The sequence below is a fragment of the Anabas testudineus genome, chromosome 10 (genome assembly GCF_900324465.2).
Source record: "Anabas testudineus chromosome 10, fAnaTes1.2, whole genome shotgun sequence".
In the NCBI taxonomy this organism is placed as follows: Eukaryota; Metazoa; Chordata; class Actinopteri; order Anabantiformes; family Anabantidae; genus Anabas; species Anabas testudineus.
Window position 1 is genome coordinate 13,588,469 of NC_046619.1, and position 11,790 is coordinate 13,600,258.

Here is an 11,790-nt window from a genome sequence, read left to right on the forward strand (position 1 = left end):
GGCTTCATTCTTGATACTACACTTAAGAAGGAAATATCAGTTGATATTAACAATAGACTTCTCAACATATGATCACTGTATAAAGTATGATACATTTGCCTGCACTTGTCTGCAACATTAAAGTGCTGTTGCTGAGTGAAGTACCTTTACCCGTAACCAAGAGTGCTTATCATTAATTGTGACTCTGAGTGAAGACTTATATAATAAAAACCTTGTTGTGTCTCTACTTGTCAGTGCCATTATTATTAAGCTATGACCTTTGTGACATTTTAACAAAAATTAAAACAAAATAACATGGCAGTGGCTTACAACAAATCAATTTAAACAGATAAGAAAATCTGACAAGTTGAATAAATAGCCAATGGTTTGGTTTTGAGAGCCTACATACAATATACCACAGCAATAAGCCAATTAGAAATTCACATTTAACTTGTACTATAATTTATGGTGGACAGTACAGTCAGATTTATTATGGCACTGCTTATGTTTTACAAGGAGGCGACTGGCGAGTGAGAATTTGCAGGAGTAACGCGAGACTCTCATCCAAACGCTCTTCTCGCGATGTTCTGTTTGATCTATGTAGGCTCCCGTACTGCTGAGGCGGTGTTAACACTGTGAGTAGCTAACTAGCGTTGTCTTCATCGTCATATTAGCTGATATTACCTCTATAAGAAATACAAATAACACTTCTCTGTGTCTTTACATGTGAAATATAAACACACATTAACAGCTAAATTGGTGATGAGCTTATTAGACCTCTTGATCTTTTCAAATCATGCTAGGCTGCCCAGCTAGCTTTAGCAGTTTGAACGTTAGCCACGTTAATGCTAATTTTAGCAACGTTACTTATGATATTGAATAGCTACAACTAGCGAGCAGGGTAAACAAGCATGCTATCAGACTGCTAGTCAAGTAAAGTTGAATATTTGTTCACATAGTGTTAGATTTTGACTGTATTTATACAGCTCCTTTACACGGGACTGAGCTGAAGAAAAGTCATGAATGGTCGTATTGATTTTATAAAGTGATTTAAGTTTGTTAAAGTAGTTAGAACTGTGTTTGGTCCTTTTTTGTGACTTAACTTGTAGTAATAGTAAATAAGAGAAGTGTAACAATATGTCAGAGTGTGTTATAATCTGTTCCAGGTCAAAATGGCAGAGCTAACCACACTAGAGAGTCTGCTGGAGATGGGATTTGACAGAAACAGAGCGTGAGTCACAATACAGGAATTTCTAGATTTCCCAGATTTGCTAGTGGTTTCAGGAAGTGTGAGTCTACATGTGTAACTTCACACTGACCCTGCTGGAACTTTCTGTTGGTGTTTTTAGGGAGAAGGCAGTGGTCAACACTGGGAACCAGGGAATAGAGCAAGCCATGGACTGGTGAGTCTGACATACACAGGAATAAATAAACCGCCTACTGTACAGTTGCTCTACTGTCCCGTGTCTCATTTGTCAAACTAGCCAGTTTTCTTTTTTTGTTTCTTTATCTTTTCGATTGTGCTTTCTTCAGGTTAATGGAACACGAGAATGACCCCGATATTGATGAGCCCTATGTGCCACCTGTAGGGAACACCCTAGGAGGAGAAGCAGAAAGCCAGTCCAGTACAGAACAGCCAACACTAGCAGACACTGCTGAAGGTAGGGAAATGTAGGGTCCTGATAATGAAACATGCCAGACATTAATATTTCAGTTAAATAAAATGCAGTAAACTGAAAATACTAAATATAATCAATATCTAGTGTGACAGAAAGATGTTTAGCTCTAATATTTAACCTTTATTTATACAGGTAAATTGAGGTCAGCAACCTCTTTTCAAAGAAGACATGACCAAGATTACACTAATCTCTTCCTCTTTTCTTGTCTTTCTTTTATTTTTTTCATGTGAATATGTTTTGGCTTCAGAGACAGCAGGTGGAGACAGCAGCTACACCTTGAATGACATGGGTGCAAAGCGGCCAATGACAGAGGAGGAGAAGCTTGAGCAAGTTAAGAGGTCAGAATTGTCATGGCCTTTCATCTACAAAAATGAAGCCTGAAACAGTTAGTTTATGTCTAGGAGTTAAAAATGTGGAAATCATTTTGTTAGAGCTACTGCAGGAACAAATTGAAATACAGTAACTTGTACTTAACTCTTTGTAAGCCAGTGTCTTTGTCTGTTTTTCAGGCTAGAGGAGCTGATGCGGATGAAGCAGGCGGAGAGAAGAGAGCGAGAGCGGGCAGAGGAGGTGGAGAGGGAAAAGCAGAGGAGGAGGCAGGGCCAAGAGCTGCAGCAGATCCGCCAAAAACTTCAGGACGACGATATGAAGAAGTTAGCTGAGCAGCGAAGGAGAGAGAAGATGGAGGACAAAATGGCAAGGTAAGATCTTTATTAAAACATCTCTAAGCAAGGTAAAGTACATTTGTTGAAGATTGAAGTTCTATGAAAAGATATAAACACTAACCTGATGATCAGACTGAAATATGGTTTAATTTTTAAATGATTATTTTTGTGGCAGATAATAAATGTAGAAATACATGGCCAAAATAAAGTGATACATTTCAAATGCTAAACTGCTGTAGATTTGAAATCCTTCTCTTTTCTCAATCTCATTGTGTGACTTTATTTCTTCATTTCTGTCAGGCAAAGGGTTAAAGATAAAATAGCCCGGGACAGAGAGGAGAGAGCACAAAAGGTATACCTGTCACTTGTCTAGTTGGGGTTTTCCCTTGTCCTGCTAACTTTGCATTTATTATTACCGCTTCTATCTGATGCAGTAATTTACATGTCTGTTTGTTTTCTGTTCAGTTTGGAGGTGGTGGACCCACAACCACAGCTGCATCATCCCAACCTGCTGAGCCCAGCCCCTCATCACCCACCAGTCAGGGTCCACCACCCACTAAGAAGGAATATGATGAGTCTAGGATACAGGTACAGGCCTCAGTCACACATGGTGTGCATGTTTATTAAATTTTTTGTCTATCCTGTGTGGTCAGTGAATAGACAGAAATGTAAGAGACATTTATAAGTTTAGTTTTAATGGCTCTGGCCTACCTCCACTAGAAGACCTTAGGTAAGACCTCCTGCCATTGTACCTTTTATTTCACTTGTAAGTCGCTTTGGATGTTCTCTGAGACAAACTATTTATTTAAAACATGTGACGATGTTGAGTCAAATGTGTTTCACCCACTGCCCACTTGTTCCTCCCTGACTGTAAAGGTCCGCCTGCTTGACGGCTCGACCATAACGACAGTCTTCAAGGCCCAGGAGCCGTTGGCGGCAGTGCGCGTCTACGTGCAGATGAATGGTAACACACCTGAGGGCCAGGACTTTACACTGCTCTCACCGTACCCCCGTCACGTCTACACCGAACTGGACATGGAGAAGCCTCTTAAAGAACTGGGTGAGAACTGCGCCATGGAATAGTATTTGAATAGAAACTACATGTGTGATGAAACCTGCAGAATATATTACTGTGATAAAGTTTTAAAAATAAATTTTAAATGTAAATTCTTAAGACCTATTGTGTCATTGAAAGGACTTACCTCTCTCAGTGGACTACCATCTGTAGGAGCTGAAAGTCTGTTCATGTGACACAGGCTTGATGTGCTTAGAATGCATCTGACCTTCTTCCTTCTGTGATTTTAGGTCTGGTGCCTTCAGCTGTGCTGGTTGTTACCAAAAAGTGAGAACAGGGGGATCTGCTCTGTGAGCCTACCTCATCTCCGCCACTACATCAACACCAGAGACACCAGAAACAGACTGACTGAGGAACAGAGCCTCCACCTTTTAGTATCACTCAGTAAGCCAGCTGCCTGCACTGAAACAGATGTAACTTGAAGCTGCATTCAGATGAGGTGTAATAGATCTTAAAATGTATGTATCGACAGGTTACATCATCCTGGGCTGTAGTTTGGTGTGTGCAGTGAGTCTGACAATGACCTTTACCAACAAAAAGAAATGTGTATGTAACTGGCTTCTGACTGATTCTGCCTCAAAGAACACTGCTTGTGGCTTCAACAACACATTTATAAAAATAAAACAGAACAACATTCATTAATTTTATCCCGATTCCTATGTAGTTAAGTACAATATAATTCCTACTTGACTGGTTCTGCAAGGGCCTTAAATTTCATGCCCACTTCCTGATTTTGTGACATTCTTCTTTACAAGTTTTTTTTATAAGTTAAAATACTGTAAATGGGCAGTTATGTCTACATAATCACAAGAATCTACTTACAATAAAGTTGACTTGGAGAATTATGATGGTGGACTGAATTTTATAAAAAATAATGATTTATAATCTGTACTTTATATGTAGATTATGACTAAACCTGCAATGTGGAGCTCCATTTTTGTCTGGACGCTGATGTCTCTCCATGAGCAAAAATGCAGAAGTTTATTTAGAGTTAGTCCACTATACATCATCCTGCTGCCAGAATTACTGTAAATCACCAGCAGGAACAGTTAAATATAGTCCTCAAACAATGTACAATTTTGGTTCTGAGTGCCACTCTCTTAATATTGAGATGTAGCAATAAAACACTCATTTGAACAAGCATCATGTACACAACAGAACTTTGAAATTTAGCAGAGTGATGGCTTTCGTTAATTCTCCATAGTAGGAAGGTTACAGTGGAAGCTGGGGCTTCAATAGTCAACATGGAGGATTCACTCCCACGCAGACTGACTTATTAAATTTAATTCTAATTATTATGGACTTATCCCTGAATGTGACATGAAGAAATTTTAATGAATCATGGAAAATGCTGCTTTCTTTTTCATTGTTATTTAGATTTTGATCTTGAACCATCTACTGAGGGACATACCTGGCTTATTAGATGTAGCTGCAGTAGATATTGAGCAGGATAAACAAGGCCTTAATGTTTAGTTTTATAGTTAATGAGCAACATGGACACACACATAGACGCACAACAGAGAAGAGATCTGATGTAACACTATAAAACACCTTTATATACATTAGAAAAAAAAAGCCTACTGTGCAGAATGGTACAAAAATGTCAATCATACATCACCTTTCAAGTTGGATAAATTGGATGACTTTAAAACATGAGCAAAGAGTTGGCAAACATACAAAAATAGCTCTGATTAAAATGCAGAGACACTGATGTTCTGAAAATGGGCGTCACTTTTTCCTTTCATCACCTTTCCATTCTCAAACGACACGACTCGTTAGATTTGTCGACTTCAGCCTGTTATTTTCACAAATCCAAGACAGAGAGGTACCTCAGAGGAAGGACGGAGAGGAAAGGATGCTGGGATTTTTTTTCTAGCAAGACCAGCGGAACTTTATTGATCAGTCTGTTGTTCAGCTTAGAGGTCTTCCTGGGTGAAGCTGCTTCCTGTGGTCTGCTGGTATGGTAAAATAGCTGTTGCTCTCTTTAGCTGGGAGGGTAGTAGCCCTGGTTGTAGTTCCAGGTGTTCTGGTAGCCGTAGCTACCGTACTGTGGTTGCTAGAAATAAATAAGAGGAAATTTCAAAACATTTCAAACTGTACTTTTGTTCAAACTAGTTCAATTACAGATTTCCGTCAATTCAGTTTACCGTCCAAAATGTTTTATTTACAAAAACTGAATTATGTGTAATAATCTTTGTCATACCTGGTACCAGCTGCCATATCCTCCATAGCCGGACTGTGCACTCATGTCTGCACCCATGATTGGAGGAGGTGGTGTCGTAATGGGGACATGTGGCATAGTAGGTGGGACCTCTGCAGCCACAGCAGAGCTGTCTTCAGTTTTGCTCAGCTTCTCTGGATCCTCATCTCTGAAAATTAAATTAGAACAAAGAGTCTTGGCAAAAAAGAAAGAAGAAGCAGATTTGAACAGGAAAATCCTGTATGTTTTGTTCTAGACAAATTGTGCAACAGACGAATGTTTTTCGTTCCTCTCTCACCCGTTCTCTGCTTCTCTCTTTGTTCCACCAAGCTCCTTCATTAGTTTCTGGTGCTCTTCATAGACAGACAGCACACTGCAGAGGACAGATACAGACACCATCACGGTTGGCCAGTTGCATTGAACTGTTGTGTTTAGTATTTATATGTATATGAACCATCATCAGAAGACTTGAGTTGAACTCTGACCTCTGGATGGAATTACTGAAGTCCTCTGTGAACTGCAGGCGTCTCTGTGAGAAAATGATCTTGGTGTGTGGGGCGAGAGGAGCAGCCAGGGCTCGCGTCACACACTCCTGCACCGCCTCAGCTGAGGACCAGGGGTCCCCTGACACCTCCAGCTCCAAAAGGTTCAAGTGCAATTTATCATTATCCTGAATGAGGACATGTGAGGAGAAGAAGAAGGAGGAGACCTTTAAAAACTCAAGAGTTGGGTGTTAGTGGAAACCATAGTGTGGACCACATGATGTGTACCCAGAAAATGTAATGATGCTCTGATCAAGAGTAACTTGTCATGATGGACATCATGATTTACATTACATTGGTATTCTTTACTTAGAAAGTTTTTTAAGGATAACATGAGATGAAATCGATCAAAATCCTGTGTTTGTGTTATTAGCTGAAATATTTGTGGGCGGTACTGTGGGTGTTAATCATCTCACCGGACTAATCTCCAGAGCCTCCTGTAAAACTCTGCGGGCCCTGCTGGGGTCTCTGCCCAGTTTGAGCAGCAGACGAGCCAGTTTGATGGAGTAGAAAGCGTGTAATGTGGGCTTCTCTTTGGATTCAGCCACCGCCTCCTCCAGCAAGGCCTCCGATTGGTCCAGCTGGCCAGCTCGTCTTTCCAGAGCGGCCCTGCGAAGACGGACCACTGCCAACCCTGGCACGTTTTTCTCCAGGGCTTCCAACACTCGCCGAGCCTCAGTTAAGTCACCTAATGGAGAAGATGAAGGAGCTGTCATCAGTGTGAAGGCTTTAAAATGTGGAATATAAACATTTATCCAACAGGTCCATTAGAAGACTCTGTTGATTCAATTTGACAGTGTGGTTTGAGGTTTGTGATCAGTCTGCAGGTGAAAGCCCCAAAAAACTGTTTAATCAACACATCAACTGTCAACAACTATTGAAATGAGATGGCTATATTTATTATATGACTGCTGATCACTAAAACAAAAGTAATGTTTCTACATCGAGGTCACAATTTTGTTTCTTCTCTGCAGTTCATTCTGTAAAGTGTCCAACCAGCGGCTTGCAACACAAAGTCTACAAAAAGTATAACTAAATGAAAACTTAAACTATGTTCACAAGAAAACTCGATCTAGACAAGTTAGAAAAAAAAGTGTGTTGGTAGGATGTGGTGAACCAAACTAAAGCATTTTAAAAGACCTTTATAAAGGCATAAAATATGAAATATTGATGAAATATGAAAAAAACTAAAATCCAGCTTGAGTCAACTAAAAGTTTTGTAAACTTACAATTAAAAACTAAAGAAAACAAATAAAAACAACAAAGAATTGACATTAACAGTGAACGATGGGCTTAATGTGAAATAACTGACATCTTTTGGTAAAACTACAAAACAAAGCTCTTTTACTTCTAGCATCTCTTTCACTACAGTATAACTTTAAATGTCCTGTTACACGGTGGGCATGTTTTGTCATACCGTGCCTCTCCTCAAATGTGGCCCATTGCATGTGGATGTTGGGTTTGTTCGTCAGGTGGATCTCACAGGCTCGTCTGTAAACGGCTCGTGCCTCTTCCACACTCTGCGGCTCCAGGTACTGAATGTACTGAACAACACACACACACGCACGTTTAGCAGAGATCGTACATACAGGCTCCGAGGAGACTAGACTTCAGTACGCACAGATGTAATTTTGCTCTTGTGTATATTTCCTGTAACTACATTATCACACACAAACACTCTTTTGCTTTACCCTGGTCCAGAACTCCTCATACAGGGCGCAGGCGATCAGGCAACGCTCGAACAGGATGCGAACCCTGTGATCATCATGGGCAACCGCAGCATCGCCTGATCCTTCTTGAGGCTGTTCCATGACGTCTGTTCCCTCTGTGGCTGCCTGGTTTGGATCTAAAAGGGAATATAATAATGTCAAAACTGCAGCTGTTTCAGATGTCCACACAAATGAATGAGACCAAGGAATCAACTGAGACATCTGACAGGATCTTCATTGTATATTCACCTTCGTTGGGGTCTTTGGTTTCCTTGTTTAGCTGAGAAATCTCCCAGTCCAGGTAGGAGTGCCAGGCCCGGAGCTGGAGACGGTCGAGTGGTTTAACATGGAAGTACGGCCGCTTGATCTGCAGGATGGGGAGAGATGATGTCAAGTGTGTTTTTGATGTTGGTGAGCTGAGTGCAACATGTAACACTTAGTAATACTAAGAACATTTATAGACATAATCAATAGTCACTGTTGACAATTTAAGAATATAAATAGCAAGTGCGGTGTAAAGCATCACTGTTTTGGCTTCTTTGTCAATGCGAAAAGTAAAGTGCTTTTCTTCCAACTTATTCAGAATTAAGAGCCTCGGAAACTATTATTTTAAATTATATTCATGAGAGACGCACGAAATAACACAGGATGAGAGAAATGATGCACCAACAGAGATGTGAAGAAAGAGAAGAATAAACAAAACTCACAGCGTCTTCAAAGTTCCATCGATCACGAACTTGTCCCTCATTGTCCTGGTAAACTTTGTCCCTGCGAATCAGCACTTGTTCCCTCATCTTCTGTATCAGTTCCTCCTAAATACGGATGGTAGAAAAAATTTATTTGGGCATCTCTTTAATTTATATCTCGCCATGTTTAAGACTTCTCATTACACTTAATCCTCTCAGGGTGAGTCAGGTGTTACTCACTGTGTCTGTTCCCTCTGGCGTGGCAGGCTCTTCTTCACCTGGCGGCCTCTCTGCCTCATCCTCCTGAGCTTGTTCAGCACGCTCTGCCTTCTGGCTCTGACGGCACAACGCCCTCAGCTCCTCGTACTCCTCTGGGGGGAGGACCTCTTTGGGTTCATGGCTGTTCAGGTGCTCTTTAAACCTGAGGGATGGCAGGAGAGAGGCAGATGTTGCATGGTGAAAGAGACACTGGATCACAGTTTTGTCTCACATCACATTTAAATCAGAATTTTTTATATCTTCTGTAAATTGAATTAGAGATTTTATTTTTACTGTGTACTACTTGCAACTCTATGTGCGTTCTTACTTTTCATAGTGTGTGTTGTATAGCTGGGTTGGGACTTTAAGAACTCTGTCCAGGACGGCTGTTGCGTTCTTCATGTTCCCTTGCTCCTTCTCCCACTCAACATAGAGATCCCAGAGCCGGTCTGAGTGGAAGTCCAAACCTGCTGCTGCAACTGCGTCCTCAAACACACTGATGGGAGAAATTAGAAATTAATTAAAATCTGAAATTAATTGTTTGTTTTTTACCAAATCCCTTTTAAGATCAAGTAAGGATACGTTTAACAGTGCATTATTAGTGTTGTAATAAATGTATGGTTGTAAATCTGGGTAAAATCAGTTTAAACAAAAAAGCTTTAAGCTACACGAAGAGAGAGTGAGAGAGTGTTTGTCTACCTGCGAATTCGTATCGGCGATTCAGGCAGGTTCATGTCCAGTGTTCCTAGCAGTAGATTGATGTAGTGGATCCACAGATCTACACTCAGAGGGATTGACTGGAGACCCTGAACACACACCTGACACAACACACCACAGCTCATAAGCTCATAAAAAAACTGTGAAAACACTTTTAAAAACACATTTAATGCACGATTCATAATGTTGTAAGGAAGGATAACCTCTCTTGTTTTACCTCCTCGGCTTTGTTGTTGTACCCTGCACGGCGCTCCAGGTCTGCAAATTTCTTCCAGTAGCCATAGCAGAGCGGATAGCGAGCAAGGAAGGCCACTAGTGCTCTGCGTGATGCTGTGATGTGACTCTGAACAGATGAGAGAAAAATTGTTGGTTGCTAATGCATCGTTGCAGAAGGACAATACAATGGTTTCCAACATTTTCTATCTAAATACCACTGGTTGTGTCTCGGCACACACCTCTTGCTCGCAATATTGCAGCAGATCGGTCCAGCTGGTGAAGTCTTGAGGATTGTCGTGGGCAGCCTTCCACAAACGCTCAAAGTCAGCAGGAAGTTCCCTCTCCTCATCCTCTGCGCCTGGAGGCATGGAGAAGGTCGCAGGGTCGGGGCCCACAGGAGCCTCAGGTTCGGTGGCAGCGCTGCCGTTTTCTTCTGACATCTCAGCCATCTCAATGGAAGGCTGTGGCAGGACCTCAGAAGGCTCCATGGCTGAAGAGGGGAGAAATGAAATGGTAAATAACTATTAAATAAATTGATTCATAACCCAAAGCCAGGAAAACAGGGAAACGTGGTTCTGTATTTTAATGAGGTGCACACAACTTGAAATCTTTTTAAATTATTACAGATCTGCAACAAATTCTCATCATATTCACGTCTGTTATTTACAATTTAACTATTAGTACTACTAAAGGAAGCTAATAGAAGCTCATATTAGAGCTGGAATAGATGATTGTCAAAGGACTTGATTAATAATTTTAGTACTTCTGTTCATGACTAATTAGAAAAAAAACACAATGCACATGAATCTCACAACTTGCCATCAAGTCAAAGACTATTTCCAATACAACTTTTTCCACACAAATAATAACCAAGAGCAAAACAAGTGTTTCATACTGTTGTTTGTCGTGTTGTTGTCTCTCACATGTTCCTCCCTTAGCAGTGGCTCTCTTACTTTATAATAAATAAAAACTTATACTGTAGCGGTGGACATGAGCGGCTAAAATGCACTCAGAGTAAGTCAAAACTACACATTACACTACACCGAATCTCCACAGGAAAATTGTGTTGGGCAAATTATTGCATTTTCATGTTATTAGTTTATTTTATTATTAGTTATTTACGTCCATAGACAATTTGTACAAAAATAGAATTTGTATTATTCTACACCGATCAAATAAACCAGTTATGCTGCTAGATATAAAGGTGATTCACATATTACTAAAATGCCCAACAACACAAAAACAAAAGTAATATTTCTTAATTTTATTGCTGAATAACATCCTGTCGACATCCACCGTTTGTTTCATTCATGTAAAGCTCAGTGCATTTCCTTCAAGAAACCAGTCCAACCACTATCTTGGGAATGATGTGAACTTAATACATAAACTAATTTGCCGTAATAAAAAGCGGTCGACACTCCCCGACCACTTTGTCAAACACCAGAAGTTGGGCTTGTTAAAGTTAAGACACTGCTGTTTCGTGGTGTGTGTGCAGTTGAAATCACGTTAGCCTAGCCTAGCTCGTCATGCTGCTTCTTCAAACAGGTGCGATCGGAGCCTTCATTCATAGTCTCCTCAAATAAAACTACAGGGCAGTAATGTGTTCTAGACGACCAATATGTGCAAACTGTAAATTCATTAACATTATTCGAACTACCTGCAGATTCTTCGAGCTCCCCGTTGCCGCTCATCTCCTCACAGCCTTCCGCCGCCATGATGGACACCGTCTTGTCGACGTCATCCAGGTGCGACAACAAGACGCTGACGCCAGAGCCACAATAGATGTGTTGGGATCTGGTGCATGTGTAGTTTTCAAAAATCAAAAGGATCTGTTGCAAATTAAATTGAGAACAATTTAATTTGTACACTTACCCTGTTTACTGTGCAATATTTTAAAAGTGTTTTAACAATAGTTAGCAAACAAATGTAAAGTTTCTTTTTGTCAAATGAAAAGCTTTTAAGTGATTCATAAAAAAAAAGGTTCTTTTAGAAAATAATCATATCACTGATATTGTTATATTGAAAATATTCTTGCAGCCCTGCAATGCATTTTTTCCATTAAGA

The 11,790-nt window shown here is 40.4% G+C and overlaps 2 protein-coding genes across 2 annotated transcripts; one reads left to right on the top strand and one right to left on the bottom strand.

Annotated features, from left to right (window-relative positions):
* Positions 1–559: 559 nt before the first annotated feature.
* ubxn1 (UBX domain protein 1) lies at positions 560–4,243 on the top strand. Its single transcript, XM_026357979.1, has 10 exons — positions 560–614; positions 1,146–1,210; positions 1,329–1,382; positions 1,513–1,640; positions 1,906–1,996; positions 2,168–2,359; positions 2,624–2,675; positions 2,789–2,911; positions 3,200–3,383; positions 3,629–4,243. Exons 2-10 carry the CDS (start codon positions 1,152–1,154, stop codon positions 3,667–3,669), a joined length of 924 nt encoding a protein of 307 aa, XP_026213764.1. The 5' UTR covers positions 560–614; positions 1,146–1,151; the 3' UTR covers positions 3,670–4,243.
* A 688-nt stretch (positions 4,244–4,931) lies between these two features.
* On the bottom strand, positions 4,932–11,456 carry si:ch211-114c17.1 (pre-mRNA-processing factor 39). Its single transcript, XM_026357978.1, has 15 exons — positions 11,384–11,456; positions 9,966–10,216; positions 9,728–9,853; positions 9,493–9,611; positions 9,122–9,289; positions 8,776–8,956; positions 8,557–8,661; positions 8,099–8,216; positions 7,832–7,986; positions 7,558–7,684; positions 6,557–6,828; positions 6,084–6,268; positions 5,897–5,971; positions 5,602–5,767; positions 4,932–5,454 (listed from the first exon to the last, which is right to left on the bottom strand). The coding sequence occupies exons 1-15, from the start codon at positions 11,439–11,441 to the stop codon at positions 5,383–5,385; spliced, it is 2,178 nt and encodes a 725-aa protein (XP_026213763.1). The 5' UTR covers positions 11,442–11,456; the 3' UTR covers positions 4,932–5,382.
* Positions 11,457–11,790: the final 334 nt, after the last annotated feature.

Bases quoted from the DNA above. Each gene is read 5' to 3' on its own strand.
- ubxn1 (XM_026357979.1), top strand. From the start codon at position 1,152: ATGGCAGAGCTAACCACACTAGAGAGTCTGCTGGAGATGGGATTTGAC. The intron at 1,641-1,905 runs GTAGGGAAATGT...TTTTGGCTTCAG, and splicing joins ACTAGCAGACACTGCTGAAG to AGACAGCAGGTGGAGACAGC. The intron at 1,997-2,167 runs GTCAGAATTGTC...TCTGTTTTTCAG, and splicing joins AAGCTTGAGCAAGTTAAGAG to GCTAGAGGAGCTGATGCGGA.
- si:ch211-114c17.1 (XM_026357978.1), bottom strand. From the start codon at position 11,441: ATGGCGGCGGAAGGCTGTGAGGAGATGAGCGGCAACGGGGAGCTCGAA. The intron at 9,290-9,492 runs GTAGACAAACAC...TTCTCCCATCAG, and splicing joins TCGCCGATACGAATTCGCAG to TGTGTTTGAGGACGCAGTTG. The intron at 8,957-9,121 runs GTAAGAACGCAC...GCCATCCCTCAG, and splicing joins TACAACACACACTATGAAAA to GTTTAAAGAGCACCTGAACA.